Source organism: Crinia signifera, chromosome 6, assembly GCF_055691185.1.
Source record: "Crinia signifera chromosome 6, ASM5569118v1, whole genome shotgun sequence".
In the NCBI taxonomy this organism is placed as follows: domain Eukaryota; kingdom Metazoa; phylum Chordata; class Amphibia; order Anura; family Myobatrachidae; genus Crinia; species Crinia signifera.
This window is the reverse complement of record NC_139222.1, coordinates 18,910,134-18,931,387: the sequence shown is the minus strand read 5'-3', so window position 1 is coordinate 18,931,387 and position 21,254 is coordinate 18,910,134. Positions and strand designations below refer to the sequence as shown.

Sequence of the window (21,254 nt, the reverse complement as noted above, 5' to 3'; positions counted from 1 at the left end):
AATGAGCTTAAGGAAGTTCTGAGCAGCTGACTCCTTTACGACGGGACGCAGTTGGAATGGGGAGAGTAGAGGATTGCACAATCTTAGTGACATGTGCATCCACCCTGGGGGCTTTTTCTCAGCGGGAGGGGGTAAATCCTGAGGGAGGGGGTAAAGGGTGGTAAACAGTAAACTTCCTATTGGGCATCATCCAGCCCTCCGAGAGGGTATCCTCCAAGTTCTTAGACTTTGGAAATACTGCCAGGGTCTGTTTAGGACTTTTAAAAGTAGGTCTTGGGGACCTGGGCTGCTCAGCAGGGTCCTGTAATTTCAGGACATCCTTGACCGCTGTTACCAAGGCCGCCACATTAAGGTGTGACGAGGGGTCGTCGTCATCATCATCCCTGTTGTCAACTAGTTGCCCCTCCTTATCCTCCTCCTCTGAATCAGTATCCTGATGGAGGAGGGGCAGGAGGGAAGGGTCCCCCCTTGACTGGAGCCTTGGGGCTATCAGTCTTGCCTTAAACGTGAACGTTTTTGGACCTTTGAACTAGGAGCTATGGCCCCAGGCAGACTCCATGAACATATCGACTACAGTGCCTTCATTTAATACTACTGTTTTCACACCCCCAAAAAATACTCCATGAAGGGAACTACAGAAAACCATAGAAATCTCTCCTCCAGTATCACATATTACCTCTCCTACCTTTACACCATAATTCGCTTAATCCTTCCCTTTATCCACAACACTATCCCACACCTCATATCAAAGATCCGATAATTATTTCACTTCATAGTTTGTACCCTCTACCACATTATTTTGTGTCTTGCACCAATCACCCCTCATCATTAATCTTTGATCCTTTAGACAATTTTCACCCCATTCCTCCTTTTCCTCACCACTTCCACAATTGTCTTACACTCAGCGGTGTTAAATCATTTACATACACACCAGCGGGCTTATTATCACATCTCGCCATCAAGTAAAAATGGCAGAGCTTCATCACACACTTCCCCAAAATCTAGTAGCTGTTCTTAATATCCAAGCATTCACCCCTCTTCCCATAAAACCGGGCTGTACTATCAGCCCTATTACATAAAGCATTGTTACTATATATTAGTCAACACGACAACAGTACCAGATGGGAGAACAGACGTCCCCCATGGAGACCCTCCCATTGCACGTCATTCTTGACACACAGCCAATCACTACATCACACCTGGTATGGGAGTTTCCTTACATGGGTACTTCGCAGGATGCAGTCTGTCCTATGTCACTTGTGATGTGAACAAGCCGATAGGCGAAACGTACGTCATCTAATCTACTCACTGTCCGCCGGCGGGTCAGTGTCGCAAGACTGCACAACAAATAGCCACGCACCCTGACTACTGAGAGCCGCTACAACGAGGGGATTACCTGGCACTTAGCTGCCCCTCCCTGTACACAGAGCTGCTCCAGCAAGCACGGCAATCCGCCACATACCCAGACGATACTTCAGCGAGGAGGCAGATGTATTAAGCCTTAACAAGAGATAAATCTAAGGGTGATCAGGAGAGATAAACGTCCAGCCAATCACATCCTAACTGACTTTTTTCAAACACAGGCTGCAACATGGCAGTTAGCAGGTGATTGGCTGGGCGTTTATCTCTCCTCATCACCCTTGGATTTATCTCTTGTTAAAGCTTAAGACATCTGCCCCAATGTACCATTATGCTGATAACATTATGAACTATTCATAAGCAGTCTTGTTGATTACAGGGAATTTAACCCTTTACAAACCTCTACCTATTCATTATTAATTTCCTCTAACAAGCTCCAGTTTAATTAAGCATTTGGCTTTACTAGGCACACACTACTTACTGGTTCCACCTGTGAACCAAACCCCCAGTTGCACGGCATATACTGCTCACTGCCAACTGGTAACCAAACTTAGAACTTTACTCTGAGTGCATAGCGTATCTATACAAAAGCTCACTGTAAGGCTGGAAACATTTTTTGGTTCTACAAAACAGGCGTGATCTTCCAATATTTTCTTAAATAAATTTTCAATAAAAGTTACGTTTTATTCTAAATCACGTTACACACATGTAAAGATCGCCCCACAGAAGGGAGTCTTCTTTTCCCTCCTGTCTTTTTTATATTGGCATTTGGACTCAGGGGAGGAGCACCACCAACCTGAAATCTTTATCCCAAACTGGGAATTGTAGATAGTTGGTACAAGGCTACCCAGGCCGAACCCTACCACAGGGTGGAGATACTTCTCTTGACCCTCTTCACCCGGGGTGGGCATAACTCTGTGCGGAATCCAAAAAAAAATCCATTTCCCTATCAGACTTGCCTGTAAGGTAGTTTAGATGCCCTGGTCGGATGCCGAAGATGGTGATGGCCTCACAGGCTGCAGGGACGGTGCAGATGACAGCTTATCTACTAACTGCGCCATTACTTGAGTGAGGCACTTGGGCCAAGCAGTCTCCTGATAGGCTGTGGGCTGCGCCTGGGCAGTGTAACAGCTTGCGCGGAAACCCTCGTGTACATAATCAAGTGGGGATAGGCAGGATGTACAAGACATTAATGAGGGGCCCCAGTGTCACTAATACTGCAGTTTCTGGAAGACATGCAAGTCTTCTAACTGAAACAGGCAGCTTAAATGGACACAGATAACACGATATACGTCTGACAGGCAGTGATAGTGTTTAACCAGTACACAATATACAGCAAGCGTACAAGGCATACAATACAAAGAGAAAATGGCACTCAGCTCCCTTAAGCAGCTATGGCTGACTGGAGCATAAAACACTGTAGCCTGTGTCCTTGTAGGAGAGGTACAGGGGGGACTTGTCCAAGTGTCCTGGCAGTGAAGAAGTGGAACCCTGGGCTGTTGTGTGCTCTCCGTGTCCCTACACACGTGCGTCAAGAAGGAAACAGTGGCATGAACCTGTTGCTGACCTACTGTCCCCGGGGGAGGGGCTGTTTGAGGGGAGCCCACGCCCCCTGCTAACAAATGGCCGCCCAGGAAAAATGACCTCATGCGGCGCCTGTAAAATGGCGGGGATCCAGCGCACACCGGGCGGCCCCACTTACCGGTGCCACTGCCCACACACACACACACTGTATCCCTGGTGGTTCAGCGGGAGTGGGTGGTGTACCAGCTTGCTAGCATGACTGTGCCCCACCCCCCCAGACGGGCTGCTACAACCGCTGTGCGGGGAGCTCTTTGTCCATGCCCAATTGCAGCTGCGGTCTCCGGGGCCAGACACGGTCACGCACAGGAGTGGTGTGCGGCTGCCGGGCCCGGGTGATGGTGCACCAGCGCGGGTGTCTAATAGACCCCCAACACTGTTGTCCTGTCACTGACGCACCGTCAGTGTAAAATTAAGATTGAAAAAATTAAGTTTTAAAAAGAAGTAAGTCTGCTTAATGCAGCCCCTCTCTAAGGTGCATGTGGGCTCCTACCAACACCGAACAAACTAAACTTCTTGGTCTGGAGGCGGGGTAGAGGAGGGGAGGAGCCTGACTACCTGGGAGGCAGGAAGAGGTTTAACCTTTATGGTGCTGGAATGCTCTCTCTCTCTCACTCACTACCCAGCGTTAGCCCTGTGGCCCCTGACGTGTCCCGAAGAATACATTTTACTGTATACAACGATATTCTACAGTGTAATCTCAATAACATCAGACATTCCTAATGTGTTATTTTTTTAGGTTCAGTGTGAAGATTTGTCTGATATTAAGGCAGAAGCTGCAGAGGGAGAAGAGACGGATGTGACTGATATTAAGGAAGAAGCTGCAGAGGGAGAAGAGACGGATGTGACTGATATTAAGGCAGAAGATACAGAAGGAGAAGAGACGGATGTGACTGATATTAAGGAAGAAGAGACAGAAGGAGAAGAGACGGATGTGACTGATATTAAGGAAGAAGCTACAGAGGGAGAAGAAGAGACGGATGTGACTGATATTAAGGAAGAAGATACAGAGGTAGAAGAGATGAATGTGACTGATATTAAGGCAGAAGATACAGAGGGAGAAGAAGAGACGGATGTGACTGATATTAAGGAAGAAGCTACAGAGGGAGAAGAGATGAATGTGACTGATATTAAGGTAGAAGATACAGAGGGAGAAGAAGAGACGGATGTAACTGATATTAAGGCAGAAGATACAGACGGAGAAGAAGAGACGGATGTAACTGATATTAAGGCAGAAGATACAGAAGGAGAAGAAGAGACGGATGTGACTGATATTAAGGAAGAAGCTACAGAGGGAGAAGAAGAGACGGATGTGACTGATTTTAAGGCAGAAGATACAGAAGGAGAAGAAGAGACGGATGTGACTGACATTAAGGCAGAAGATACAGAAGGAGAAGAGACGGATGTGACTGATATTAAGGAAGAAGCTACAGAGGGAGAAGAAGAGACGGATGTGACTGATCTTAAGGCAGAAGATACAGAGGGAGAAGAAGAGACGGATGTGACTGATATTAAGGCAGAAGATACAGAGGGAGAAGAAGAGACGGATGTGACTGATATTAAGGAAGAAGCTACAGAGGGAGAAGAGATGAATGTGACTGATATTAAGGTAGAAGATACAGAAGAACAAGAGACGGATGTGACTGATATTAAGGCAGAAGATACAGAGGGAGAAGAAGAGACGGATGTGACTGATATTAAGGAAGAAGATACAGAAGGAGAAGAAGAGACGGATGTGACTGACATTAAGGCAGAAGATACAGAAGGAGAAGAGACGGATGTGACTGATATTAAGGAAGAAGCTACAGAGGGAGAAGAAGAGACGGATGTGACTGATCTTAAGGCAGAAGATACAGAGGGAGAAGAAGAGACGGATGTGACTGATATTAAGGCAGAAGATACAGAGGGAGAAGAAGAGACGGATGTGACTGATATTAAGGAAGAAGCTACAGAGGGAGAAGAGATGAATGTGACTGATATTAAGGTAGAAGATACAGAAGAACAAGAGACGGATGTGACTGATATTAAGGCAGAAGATACAGAGGGAGAAGAAGAGACGGATGTGACTGATATTAAGGAAGAAGATACAGAAGGAGAAGAAGAGACGGATGTGACTGACATTAAGGCAGGAGATACAGAAGGAGGAGAAGAGACGGATGTGCCTGATATTAAGGTAGAAGATACAGAAGGAGAAGAGATGGATGTGACCGATAAGGAAGAAAGTACAGAGAGAGAAGACACATATATGAGGGGTGATCAGGGTAAGAAGGAGGAAACCCCTAAAGATATTAGCACAGGTGAGGTATAATCATTTATTACATATTTCCTTCTTCTGCCAATACAGCTTTTTCTTATCCTACACCCTCCTCTGTCAGACCAAACTAATGAGGACAATGCATCTGCGGTGGGGGAGTCAGGAGCCATCCGCCCCTATTATACTCCTGCTCTCCCCTCACATCATGTCACTGTGTGTTACCAGCCCAGAGATCTGACCAGTCTCCTCCCCACACTCTCTGGTGTATCTCATACATCAGCATCTATCAGCCCCTATTATACTCCTGCTCTCCCCTCACATCATGTCACTGTGTGTTACCAGCCCAGAGATCTGACCAGTCTCCTCCCTACACTCTCTGGTGTATCTCATACATCAGAGGCCATCAGCCCCTATTATACTCCTGCTCTCCCCTCACATCATGTCACTGTGTGTTACCAGCCCAGAGATCTGACCAGTCTCCTCCCTGCACTCTCTGGTGTATCTTATACATCAGGAGCCATCAGCCCCTATTATACTCCTGCTCTCCCCCTCACATCATGCCACTGTGTGTTACCAGCCCAGAAATCTGACCAGTCTCCTCCCCACACTCTCTGGTGTATCTCATACATCAGGAGCCATCAGCCCCTATTATACTCCTGCTCTCCCCCTCACATCATGTCACTGTGTATTACCAGCCCAGAGATCTAACCAGTCTCCTCCCCACACTCTCTGGTGTATCTCATACATCAGGAGCCATCAGCCCCTATTATACTACTGCTCTCCCCCTCACATCATGTCACTGTGTGTTACCAGCCCAGAGATCTGACCAGTCTCCTCCCACACTCTCTGGTGTATCTCATACATCAGGAGCCATCAGCCCCTATTATACTCCTGCTCTCCCCCTCACATCATGTCACTGTGTGTTACCAGAGATCTGACCAGTCTCCTCCCCACACTCTCTGGTGTATCTCATACATCAGGAGCCATCAGCCCCTATTATACTACTGCTCTCCCCCTCACATCATGTCACTGTGTGTTACCAGCCCAGAGATCTGACCAGTCTCCTCCCACACTCTCTGGTGTATCTCATACATCAGGAGCCATCAGCCCCTATTATACTCCTGCTCTCCCCCTCACATCATGTCACTGTGTGTTACCAGAGATCTGACCAGTCTCCTCCCCACACTCTCTGCTGTATCTCATACATCAGGAGCCATCAGCCCCTATTATACTCCTTGTCTCCCCCTCACATCATGTCACTGTGTGTTACCAGCCCAGAGATCTGACCAGTGTCCTCCCCACACTCTCTGGTGTATCTCCTACATCAGGAGCCATCGCCCCTATTATATCCCTTTTACACCGCCGAAAAATCCGGGTCAGCGGCGGGTCAGACCCGGATCCTCGGCGGTGTAAATGGGGGGTATCCGTGTCCATTTACACGGGTCCTCTACCCAGGTCCTGACCTGGGTAGAACACGGATGGGACCCGTGTAAATGGTCCCGCTGCGGTTCCAGGCACCCGCAGCGGGTCCACAGCGTGCAGCGCTGGGGAAGCTGTCCCCAGGTGCTGCGGGAGGAGGGGGGTCCCTGCGGCTACTGAGTGGAGATGGGGTACCTGTCAGCGGCCAGCCTGACATGGCGCTGCCACTGCTGTATCTCCCCCCGGCGGCCGGTCCTTGCGGCGGATGGACAGTCAGTGTCGGCGGTCCCTCTGGCGCAGGGGAAATAGTACTATTTCCCCTGCGCTACTATTTCCCCTGCGCCAGAGGGACCGCCGACACTGACTGTCCATCCGCCGCAAGGACCGGCCGCCGGGGGGAGATACAGCAGCGGCAGCGCCGGCAATCATAGGGTCTTTTCCCCTGCGCCAGAGGGACCGCCGACACTGACCGCCGAGGGACCGCCGACACCGCCATCCGCCGCAAGAGATACAGCAGCGGGGGAGATACAGCAGTGGCAGCGCCGTGGCAGGCTGGCCGCTGACAGGTACCCCATCTCCCCTCAGCAGCCGCAGGGACCCCCCTCCTCCTCACAGCACCCGGGGACAGCTTCCCCCCTCTACCCCCTCCAAGCTATATAGATAGATCTATATAGATCTATCTATATAGATATATAGATCTATATATATATAGATATATATATATAGATATATCTATATATATATATATATATATATATATATAGATATATCTATATATATATATATATATAGATATATATATATAGATATATCTATATATATATATATAGATATATATATATATATAGATATATATATCTATATATAGATATATCTATATAGATATATATATCTATATAGATATGTATATCTATATATCTATATAGATATATCTATATAGATATATAGATATATATATCTATATATATATAGATATATATATATCTATAGATATATATATCTATATATCTATAGATATCTATATATATATATCTATATATATCTATATCTATATATATCTATATATATATCTATATATCTATATATATATATATATATATATATATATATATATATAGATATATATAGATATATATCTATATATATCTATATATATATCTATATATATATCAACAAGGAAAGGCAGGGCTGACCCAGGTTCAGTGTAAATGGTGCAGACCCAGGTCCTACCCAGGTCGAAGTGCTGTGTAAATGCAGTATAAAGCAGGGTCAGACCCTTGAAACTCCAGCGTTCAAAGACCAGGGTCGGACCAGGGTTTTTGGTGTAAAAGGGGTATTATACTCCTGCTCTCCCCCTCACATCATGTCACTGTGTGTTACCAGCCCAGAGATTTGACCAGTCTCCTCCCCACACTCTCTGATGTATCTTCTACATCAGCAGCCATCAGCCCCTATTATACTCTGCTCTCCCCTCACATCATGTCACTGTGTGTTACCAGCCCAGAGATCTGACCAGTCTCCTCCCCACACTCTCTGGTGTATCTCATGCATCAGGAGCCATAAGCCCCTATTATACTCCTGCTCTCCCCTCACATCATGTCACTGTGTGTTACCAGCCCAGAGATCTGACCAGTCTCCTCTCCACACTCTCTGGTGTATCTCATACATCAGGAGCCATCAGCCCCTATTATACTCCTGCTCTCCCCCTCACATCATGTCACTGTGTGTTACCAGCCCAGAGATCTGACCAGTCTCCTCCCCACACTCTCTGGTGTATCTCATAAATCAAGAGCCATCAGCCCCTATTATACTCCTTCTCTCCCCTCACATCATGTCACTGTGTGTTACCAGCCCAGAGATCTGACCAGTCTCCTCCCCACACTCTCTGGTGTATCTCATACATCAGGAGCCATCAGCCCCTATTATACTCCTTCTCTCCCCTCTCATCATGTCACTGTGTGTTACCTGCCCAGAGATCTGACCAGTCTCCTCCCCGCACTCTCTGGTGTATCTCATACATCAGGAGCCATCAGCCCCTATTATACTCCTGCTCTCCCCCTCACATCATGTCACTGTGTGTTACCAGCCCAGAGATCTGACCAGTCTCCTCCCCGCACTCTCTGGTGTATCTCATACATCAGGATCCATCAGCCCCTATTATACTCCTGCTCTCCCCTCACATCATGTCACTGTGTGTTACCAGCCCAGAGATCTGACCAGTCTCCTCCCCACACTCTCTGGTGTATCTCATACATCAGGAGCCATCAGCCCCTATTATACTCCTGCTCTCCCCTCACATCATGTCACTGTGTGTTACCAGCCCAGAGATCTGACCAGTCTCCTCCCCACACTCTCTGGTGTATCTCATACATCAGGACCCATCAGCCCCTATTATACTCCTGCGCTCCACCTTCATTCAGCCCAAAATTAGTATCAGCTTATTGAGACCACATAATAAAGGAGAGATCCTGCATTACTGAGGGGGATGTCTGGGCATGGTCACATCGAGGACACCTGTGTCCACCTCACGGAGGGGACATGGTCACATGCAGGGGTTTTGCCTAGCACTGAGTGCCCTAGGCTGCCCCTAATTCCTCTCTTGCCCCCATCATATCCCCTTGCTATGAAATACCCACCTCTCTGGCATATTGGGACAGGTGGGGGGTAGGCTTCTCACATCCTGTCACTGTGTGCGGTCAGCCAACAATCTAAAACTAACATCTCACAGACTATGTATGTAGTATGAAGCAGTGATAAGGGAGAAGTGATAAAGTGCCTGGTACTTTATCACCGGCCAATCAGCTCCTAAACAGGGCCGAAACTAGGGTTTCTGGTGCCCGGGGCAAGACATTCATTTAGTCCCCCCCCCCAAAAAATGATATATTATATATACACTGTATTCTGAAATGAAATATATATTTATAAATTATCCCTCAACTGGTCCACTTGCATCAAGATACATATATACTAGAAACTATATGAACCTGAAACCAGGGACAGTGAGCGCCGAAGCCGCGCGCTAAAAGTTTAGGGCTTTTTTTTGGGGGGGGGGGGGGGGGGGGGGAGAAGTGGTGTGGTCACATAGTAGTATCAATTCACATGATAGCACACACCGTTATGCCCAGTACACATTACAGCACACACCGTAATGCCCAGTACACATTACAGCACACACCGATATGCCCAGTACACATTACAGCACACACCGTTATGCCCAGTACACATTACAGTACACACCGATATGCCCAGTACACATTACAGCACACACCGTTATGCCCAGTACACATTACAGCACACACACCGTTATGCCCAGTACACATTACAGCAAACACCGTTATGCCCAGTACACATTACAGCACACACACCGTTATGCCCAGTACACATTACAGCACACACCGTTATGCCCAGTACACATTACAGCACGCACACCGTTATGCCCAGTACACATTACAGCACGCACACTGTTATGCCCAGTACACATTACAGCACGCACACCGTTATGCCCAGTACACATTACAGCACACACACCGTTATGCCCAGTACACATTACAGCACACACACCGTTATGCCCAGTACACATTACAGCACACACACCGTTATGCCCAGTACACATTACAGTACACACACCGATATGCCCAGTACACATTACAGCACACACCGTTATGCCCAGTACACATTACAGCACACACCGTTATGCCCAGTACACACCGTTATGCCCAGTACACATTACAGCACAAACACCGTTATGCCCAGTACACATTACAGCACACACACCGTTATGCCCAGTACACATTACAGCGCACACACACCGTTATGCCCAGTACACATTACAGCACACACCGTTATGCCCAGTACACATTACAGCACACACACCGTTATGCCCAGTACACATTACAGCACACACCGCAATGCCCAGTACACATTACAGCACACATACCGTTATGCCCAGTACACATTACTGTACACACCGTTATGCCCATTACACATTACAGCACACACCGTTATGCCCAGTACACATTACAGCACACACCGTTATGCCCAGTACACATTACAGCACAAACCGCCCAAAATTAGAGGGTTCACCTACTACCGTGGAACTCCTGCGAGGCTACACCCCCCATTTTTTCCGCTATGAGGGCATGGTCAGCTCTCTAAGAGCTGTAGCCACATGGGGTGCGGCCATGGAAAATGGAGGTGTGATACACATATGCCCCCAATAGTACAGTGCCAGATACACATGACCCCAATAGTGCAGTCCGTGATGCCCATTATACATATGCCGCATACTGTGATGCCCATTATAAATATGATCCGCACCGTGATGCTCCATTATACATATGCCGCATACTGTGATGCCCATTATACATATGCTGCATACTGTGATGCCCATTATACATATGCCGCATACTGTGATGCCCATTATACATATGATCCGCACCGTGATGCTCCATTATACATATGCCGCACACCGTGATGTCCATTATACATATGCCACACACCGTGATGCTCCATTATACATATGCCGCATACTGTGATGCCCATTATACATATGCCACACACCGTGATGCACCATTATACATATGCCACACACTGTGATGCCCATTATACATATGCCGCACACTGTGATGCCCATTATACATATGCCACACACCTGATGCCCATTATACATATGCCACACACTGTGATGCCCATTATACATATGCCGCACACTGTGATGCCCATTATACATATGCCGCACACTGTGATGGCCATTATACATATGCCGCACACTGTGATGCCCATTATACATATGCCGCACACCGTGATGCCCATTATACATATGCCGCACACTGTGATGCCCATTATACATATGCCGCACACTGTGATGCCCATTATACATGTCGCACACTGTGATGCCCATTATACATATGCTGGACACTGTGATGCCCATTATACATATGATACATACTGTGATGCCCATTATACATATTCCGCACACTGTGATGCCCATTATACGGGATGCGGTCATTTGGTCTACTGCATTATGGTAGAAAGTCATTAGGTCGAATCCATTAGGTCGACATGCTAAAAGGTCGACATGACTCTAGGTCGACATGATTCTAGTTCGAAAGGTCATTAGTTCGACAGGTCATTAGTTCGACAAGGTCATTAGTTCGACATTGTCTATGTCGACATTCACAAGGTCGACATGGAGTTTTTCACTGTTTTTTGAGCCAACATGTGCCGACAGGCGGTATTTCATGCCCTACCATCCACTAGGGCGTGGTGGGAGAATAAAATAGTGTGCCGAGCGTAGCGAGGCACCGTGCCCGACGAATAGCGAGCGCAGCGAGCGATGCGAGGGGATGCAGTGCACTTTAAACTGTGTCCATGTCGACTGTGTTGACATTCAGGTAAAAAAACAGTGAAAAACCCCATGTCGACCTTGTGAATGTCGACATAGACAATGTCGAACTAATGACCTTGTCGAACTAATGACCTGTCGAACTAATGACCTTTCGACCTAGAATCATGTCGACATTTTCCCATGTCGACCTAGAATCATGTCGACCTTTTAGCATGTCGACCTAATGGATTCGACCTAATGACTTTCTACCATAATGCAATAGACCAAATGATCCCAACCCCATTATACATATGATACACACTGTGATGCCCATTATACATATGCCGCACACCCTGATGCTCCATTATACATATGCCCCACACCGTGATGCTCCATTATAGATATGCCACACACCCTGATGCCCATTATACATATGCCCCACACCCTGATGCTCATTATACATATGTCACACACCCTGATGCCCATTATACATATGCCACACACTGTGATGCCCATTATACATATGCTGGACACTGTGATGCCCATTATACATATGCCGCACACCGTGATGCTCCATTATACATATGCCACACACCGTGATGCCCATTATACATATGCCACACACCGTGATGCTCCATTATACATATGCCACACACCCTGATGCCCATTATACATATGCCCCACACCGTGATGCTCCATTATACATATGCCACACCGTGATGCCCATTATACATATTCCGCACTCCGTGATGCCCATTATACATATGCCGCACACCGTGATGCCCATTATACATATGCCGCACACCTTGATGCCCATTATACATATGCCGCACACCGTGATGCCCATTATACATATGCCGCACACCGTGATGCCCATTATACATATGCCACACACCGTGATGCTCCATTATACATATGACACACACCCTGATGCCCATTATACATATGCCCCACACCGTGATGCTCCATTATAGATATGCCACACACCCTGATGCCCATTATACATATGCTGGACACTGTGATGCCCATTATACATATGCCGCACACCGTGATGCTCCATTATACATATACCACACACCGTGATGCTCCATTATACATATTTCACACACCGTGATGCTCCTTATACATATGTCACACACCCTGGTGCCCATTATACATATGCCACACACCGTGATGCCCATTATACATATGTCACACACCGTGATGCCCATTATACATATGTTACACACCGTGATGCCCATTATACATATGTCACACACCGTGATGCACCATTATACATATGCCCCACACACCGTGATGCCCATTATACATATGCCACACACCGTGATGCCCATTATACATATGTCACACACCGTGATGCCCATTATACATATGTCACACACCGTGATGCCCATTATACATATGTCACACACCGTGATGCTCCATTATACATATGCCACAAACACACGATGCCCATTATACATATGCCACACATCGTGATGCTCCATTATACCTATGCCACACTGTGATGCCCATTATACCTATGCCACACACCGTGATGCTCCATTATACATATGCCGCACACCGTGATGCCCATTATACATATGCCACACACTGTGATGCCCATTATACATATGCCACACACCGTGATGCTCCATTATACATATGCCACACACCCTGATGCCCATTATACATGACACACACCGTGATGCTCCATTATACATATGTCACACACCGTGATGCCCATTATACATATGCCCCACAGTGTGATGCACCATTATACATATGCCACACACCGTGATGCCCATTATACATATGCCACACACTGTGATGCCCATTATACATATGCCACACACCGTGATGCTCCATTATACATATGCCACACACCCTGATGCCCATTATACATATGCCCCACAGTGTGATGCTCCATTATACATATGCCACACACCGTGATGCCCATTATACATATGCCACACACTGTGATGCCCATTATACATATGCCACACACCCTGATGCCCATTATACATATGCCCCACAATGTGATTGCTCCATTATACATATGCCCCACACCGTGATGCCCATTATACATATGCCCCACAACGTGATTGCTCCATTATACATATGCCCCACACCCTGATGCCCATTATACATATGCCGCACACTGTGATGCCCATTATACATATGCCCCACACCGTGATGCCCATTATACATATGCCCCACACCGTGATGCCCATTATACATATGCCCCACACCGTGATGCTCCATTATACATATGTCGCAAGCCCTGATGCCCATTATACATATGCCACACACCCTGATGCCCATTATACATATGCCCCACAGTGTGATGCTCCATTATACATATGCCACACACCGTGATGCCCATTATACATATGCCACACACTGTGATGCCCATTATACATATGCCCCACAATGTGATTGCTCCATTATACATATGCCCCACACCCTGATGCCCATTATACATATGCCGCACACTGTGATGCCCATTATACATATGCCCCACACCGTGATGCCCATTATACATATGCCACACACCGTGATGCCCATTATACATATGACGCACACTGTGATGCCCATTATACATATGCCCCACAATGTGATTGCTCCATTATACATATGCCCCACACCCTGATGCCCATTATACATATGCCGCACACTGTGATGCCCATTATACATATGCCCCACACCGTGATGCCCATTATACATATGCCACACACCGTGATGCCCATTATACATATGACGCACACAGAGATGCCCGTTATACATATGCCACACACCGTGATGCTCCATTATACATATGCCACACACCATGATGCCCATTATACATATGTCACACACCCTGATGCCCATTATACATATGCTACACAACGTGATGCCCATTATACATATGCCACACACCGTGATGCCCATTATACATATGTCACACACCCTGATGCCCATTATACATATGCCGCACACTGTGATGCCCATTATACATATGCCACACACCGTGATGCCCATTATACATATGTCACACACACGGGATGCCCATTATACATATGCCCCACAGCGTGATGCCCATTATACATATGCCGCACACTGTGATGCCCATTATACATATGCCCCACACCTGGATGCTCATTATACATATGCCGCACACTGTGATGCCCATTATACATATGCCACACACCGTGATGCCCATTATACATATGCCACACACCGTGATGCCCATTATACATATGCCGCACACCGTGATGCCCATTACACATATGCCGCACACTGTGATGCCCATTATACATATGCCGCACACTGTGATGCCCATTATACATATGCCCCACACCTGGATGCTCATTATACATATGCCCCACAGCGTGATGCCCATTATACATATGCCACACACATGATTCCCATTATACATCAGTAGGTATGAAGGCTGGAGTCAGACACAGTTTTAAAATGAAACATTGATTACCAGATGCAGGGAGATGATTTGGAGGAGCAGCGGCGTTGACGGCATGTCATGAGGGAAGGAGGGAGGAATAAAGCGCGATTTCTAGCGCTGGGGATGGGAAGGCAAGTGCTGCTGTGTGCTGTTCCTCACTTGGCGGCAGGAGGTCACAGATAGTGACCTCCTGCCGCTCCGCCGTTGGGAAGCGCTTCATCGTTTGGCGGCAGGAAGTCACTATCTGACCTCCTGCCGCCAAGCGAGGAACCGCTACACAGCGGCAGCCCGGCAGGAGGTAAAGTAAGTGCCGAGCTACCACTGAGCACCCGGCGAGCTGCCCGTCGCTCGCTCGCGACGGGTTGACGAACAGATCACTGCTACAATACGGCGGCTCAGCAGCGGGACTCGGGCTACATCAGTCCCCGGAACCCCACTGGCTGTCTCACGGACCTGACAGCGCCCGGTGCGCGTGACCCCCCAGCCCCCCCTAGTTACGGCCCTGTCCTAAATGTCCCTTTTAAAACCCAGCCTGATTGGCCAGTGATAAAGTACCAGGCACTTTATCACTTCTCCTCCCTTATCACTGCTTCATACATGTCACCCACAGGGATCCCTCCCTGCCGCGCCTGCTTCAGTTACGGGTTCTGTCATGTTGTCCGTCTGTTGTGTGGATACGTACGTGTGGGTCTCCGGTGTCCCAGAGCTGCTGTGTGTTTCCTCATCCTTCCTTCCTCCTGCCTTGGGCAGGGCATAGGGGAGGAGGAGCCTGAGCTGCCCAGAGGCAAAAGGTTTAACCCGTGTGCTGCCAGGCTGCTACTCCAACCCTACACCCAGCGTCTCCTATGAAAGGGATTGGTCAGGTAAGACGTAAATCTAATTTTTTCATGGGTCGCCATACAGTGGCCGCTCCACGTGGCTGGGAAAGTTATGGAAACTCATGGTGACCATTGCTGTTGACACTTTGCTTGTGTTGGCTTTTTGTCACTGTCGACCTAAACGTAGTGTGTCAGCCACCTGGTGTCCCACGCAGGCGGAGGGGATTGGCTGCTTCTGCAGTTACCTCTCACCAATCAGCAGGCCTGGGGGAAGAGGCTGCAGCAGCAGTAGTCACACATTAGAGAGTCAGAGAATGTGATGTATGCAGATACCGGCCATCGCTGCCCGTGCACAAAGATCCTACAGGCTCAGAATCCAGCCCTATGTCCTGGTCTCCATGTTGGGTGGAGTTGCCCAATGTAGCCACGCCATCTGTGGCTTAGTCTGCACAGTGATACGTATGTACAGTGGTTGTAGCATATTGGTATTGATTCAGTTACTTATATAATAATGTCCCCAATGTGATTTATGTGTTTCCCACAGATGGACGCACAAGCAGGAACACCTTTGGGGGACATCTCAGTCTGTTTCCAGATGATAAAATAGAAGAGAAGAACATTACACAAGCTGTTACAGGAGACCATCCTGTGCCCATCATTACACGGCCAGTACTGTACAGTGCAGATGCATCACCTGGTCCGTCTCACCATGACGAGTGTCCTCCTTGTAATTCTGGCAATGTGACACACAGTACAGGTCATAGACGTGATTCAGTATTTCAGTGCTCCGAGTGTGGCAAATGTTTATCAAGTCAGTACCACTTTGCAAAACATCAGAGGATTCACACGGGGTTGATGCCATTTATGTGTTCTCAATGTGGGAAGTGTTTTACATGTAAATCAGCTGTTGTTACACATCAGAGAACTCATACAGGGGAGAAGCTATTTTTATGTTCTGAATGTGGGAAATGTTTTACACATAAATTGGCTCTAATTACACATCAGAGAAGTCACACAGGCGCTAAACCATTTTCATGTTCTGAGTGTGGGAAATGTTTTACATATAAATCAGCTCTTGTTGCGCATGAGAGAAGTCACACAGGCGATAAACCATTTTCATGTTCTGAGTGTGGGAAATGTTTTACACGGAAAGCAAGTCTTGTTACACATGAGAGAACTCACACAGGAGAGAAACCATTTTCATGTTCTGAGTGTGGGAAATGTTTTACAGAGAAATTGGCTCTAATTACACACCTGAGTACTCACACAGGTGAGAAGCCTTTTTCATGTTCTGAGTGTGAGAAATGTTTCACACGTAAATCAGTACTAGTTGTACATGAGAGAACGCACACAGGTGAGAAGCCTTTTTCATGTTCTGAGTGTGGGAAATGTTTTACACGGAAATCAAGTCTTGTTACACATGAGAGAACTCACACAGGAGAGAAACCATTTTCATGTTCTGAGTGTGGGAAATGTTTTACACATAAAGTGGCTCTAATTACACACCTGAGTACTCACACAGGTGAGAAGCCTTTTTCATGTTCTGAGTGTGAGAAATGTTTCACACGTAAATCAGTACTAGTTGTACATGAGAGAACGCACACAGGTGAGAAGCCTTTTTCATGTTCTGAGTGTGGGAAATGTTTTAAACAGAAATCAGGACTTGTTACACATGAGAGAAGTCACACAGGGGAGAAACGTTTCATGTTTTGAGTGTGGGAAATGTTTTACAACTAAATCAAATCTTGTTATACATCAGAGATTTCACTCATGACAGACACTCAATAGGGTGCAACTCTATTCGAAATATGCTTTTATAATGTAAACAAGAAAATTATTCATGAATACTGTTAATACACAAATCAACGCATCTATAATTCTATGCTTTTATTCCACTCCGTTTTATCAAATACTGTTGTTATCGCTGCAAGTGGCATGGCTTGTTGCACAAGGCTCTACCCATGGCGTATAAGGCCTACCCTTTGTGCTAAGCAGCTGGTGTTTGTCAAATGAAGTATCCATCTTGTCTAGCTATGACTTGCAAAAAAACATTCCAAAATGGCGCGAGGATTCAGATCACTGCGGAAAAAGGGATTTCTTGTAGAGAATTGTTTTGATTTTATAAGTTTAAGAATGTAATACTGACAGTACAGAAGACGAGGACAGACTACCAGTCAACAGTAATGGGAACTAACCAGAGAATGGGGGTACGCATGCGTAGACCCCAAGGCCTTCAGGTCTAGGAGGCCATGATATTTCTGCCCAATAACCAGACCTAGATGACGGGTGAATAAATAAAGCATCATTAATACAATACAGACCTGACCAATCACAATCTTAGCCCATATGAATCATGGAATAACGGAACTGAATAAAGTATAAATATTGGGCACAAAGTGGGTGTGGCTAAGCAGTTGAAGAAGCCGTTCAGAGGCCACGTGATTGGAGCTGGGGGTGCAGGTAATTATTCCTGAGGTGTTGGCTGATTCCATCCCCGTCATCTGTACTTGAGAATTTGTCTATTATTATTCTATATTTGTATGTGTTAAGTTTGCATTTGCAATACATGTAATCCAGCTGTCTCTTACTATCTTTCAAGTAAAGCATTATTATATATGTTACAAGTTGGTGTTGGAGTGCAATGATTTCAGTGTTTGCCGTTATATTTACGGGTTATGAAGTAATTAAACTTATACACACTTGACTTCCGGTTCCAGCGATCCTATGAGTGGCTGCTAGGAGGACCAGCTCCGCTGCCAGATCGCCCATCTACTACTTTACAAGGCACTGCGCCTCTATAAAACGGCTCACCACACACCCGCTGCACCACTAGACTCCAGCGGAGTATGGAAAAATACCTTACAGCGATGTCCGGCACCACCAAACGTTTGCAGCAGTAGCAGAGATTAAAACAGTCTCTGAGGACAATACAAAGGTCATTCACCAATTACAGAATAAAATCCAGGATCTGGAGAACAGGTCCAGACGGAATAATCTGAGACTGATTGGACTTCCAGAAAGTGTGAAGGGTCAAGCATTATATGATTTCATCAGGATAACCCTGAATGTACAAGACAGATGTAATGACTTAGTCATTGAACGTGCACATAGGCTGGGACCACAATGGTCACAAGAGGGCGCCAGACCCTGTGCTATAATATTTAAGACTCTGAACTATCTACACAAGGAATTAAAATTAAATCCTTGTCCTGGGAGGGAAATAAAGTTCTTATTTTTCAGGACTATGCAGCGGAACTGACAAAGGCAAGAAAGGATTTCTCGCATATTTGTGCTGGCCTCATCCGAGACGGACGCAAGTTCTGCAAGGCTTCGGATATTCGATGGATCTTCTTTTAAAGATTTTCTTACCCCGCGTGACGCAGAAGCCTATCTACGGGAGACCCAAGCAGCCGGCAACGACCGCACACGCATGTCAGATTGTGACTGAATACAAGTGGTTCCTGATCTACCACTTATTTACTGCAAAATGCAAGATCTTATCATCTCATCTAAGTGACAATACCACCCTAATTCTTCCACTGGGACTGGTAACGTTGACTCTGCTCCCCCTCTCACACCTTGCCCCCTCCCCCCCCCCCCCCTCCTCATATAAGCGAAAACACTGCCACTCAGCTAATTCTAGTGCAATTTACACCATCACATACAGTCTTTCATCGACCATAAGCACTATATCAGGGCCTTTTCCAGGCCAAGCGAAGATACCAAGTGGCAAGTATGCAGTGACTTTTCCACCCCGCTCTCTCATTCCCCCTTTTATCCTGTGGTACAACCAGGAAAGATACACATTTGAGTGCATACGTTAAATAATGTTTACTATTCTTTCTAGAATAATAGTTACGCCGTTTACAAATGTAACTTTGAGGTCAAAGATGGGCGTTCGGCCATTGGGGCCTGCATCCTCATTTCGTTGTCAGGCTACGTCCTGCCTCAATCTACATTTGATACGGAAGTTATATTTCTACTTCTATGTTCTGTATGTTTTATTTCCCCTGCCCCTTCCCCTTCTTCCCCTCAGCCTTACCTCGCCGTCACACCTTATCCATACCCCTTGTCCCCTTGACACATGTACTATATCCGTTAAAGTGTTAAGTAGAATGTGTGCTGCAGCATTGAAGGCACGCGGAATCACTTGATAAGTATAAATGTCTCTTAAAATAGGCAGTTGGAATATTGGGGGCATAAACTCCCCCAAGAAATGCAAAAATGTGCTAATATATGTGAAAAAAACTAAGGTTAGATGTGGTTATGTTGCAAGAGACACACCTCACGGCAGCGGAGACCATGAAGCTGGGTGCGATGGGTTGGAAGGTGGTGGCTTCTGCCCCGTATACCTCTAGAGCACACCTGCCCATTGTGGTCTACGACGTTGTTGCAGATGTTGAAGGTCGCTATCTGTGCCAGATGGCTTATGACAAACAGACGTATACTATAATGACAGTGTATGCACCTAATACGTACTCTAAGCCATTCTTCCTGAAAATTATCTCTAGCCTCACACCACATATGACCAACCCAATCATACTTGGAGGAGACGTCAACCTTATTACAGATGGAGCCGGGCTCCCTCTTGCTGGCGAATCGCCAGAACGTCACCGCTGGCGATCCGCCAGCAGCCCGGCTCTCATCTGACTGAAACGCGCGTACGTCTCACGCGCACGCGTGTCTCAGTTTCCGGGCGACGGGAACCCTGTCTGTCTCCGCTTCAGGGAGATGGACAGGGTTAGGGGGGAGGCGGTGGGGACCCCGGGTGACCGCCGGGGAAGGCGTCGGAAGGGGACGCGCGCGCGTCCCCTTTCGCAGATACAGATGGCGGGTGGCGGGGGATGGCGGCTGGCGTCGCCATCCCCTGCAAAGAAGAGACCCGCTCCATCTGTAGTTTCCCAACATTAGACAGACAAATACCCAATGCCAACAGGAAAAAACTACCCAGATTTGGCATTCCGGCCCTAACGTCTCAGCTTCAACTATTAGACATATGGAGAACATTACACCCTATTGAGAAAGACTACACGTGTCTGGCAGCAGCAACAAACCAATTGTCAAGAATAGACTATT

General features: G+C 46.9%; 2 protein-coding genes across 3 annotated transcripts in view; one reads left to right on the top strand and one right to left on the bottom strand.

Moving 5' to 3' along the window:
* The window catches only part of LOC146010011 (uncharacterized), a 36,810-nt gene extending 17,840 nt beyond the window's left edge, over nucleotides 1-18,970 (top strand). For both annotated transcript variants that reach the window (XM_083150775.1, XM_083150776.1), the window contains 2 exons: nucleotides 3,680-5,237; nucleotides 16,723-18,970. In XM_083150775.1, the coding sequence (XP_083006901.1) occupies nucleotides 3,680-5,237; nucleotides 16,723-17,891 (2,727 nt within the window). In that variant the 3' untranslated portion in view covers nucleotides 17,892-18,970. The remainder of the gene's footprint in view (nucleotides 1-3,679; nucleotides 5,238-16,722) is intronic.
* LOC146009536 (uncharacterized) overlaps nucleotides 1-21,254 on the bottom strand; it is a 783,885-nt gene that overhangs the window by 390,515 nt on the left and 372,116 nt on the right.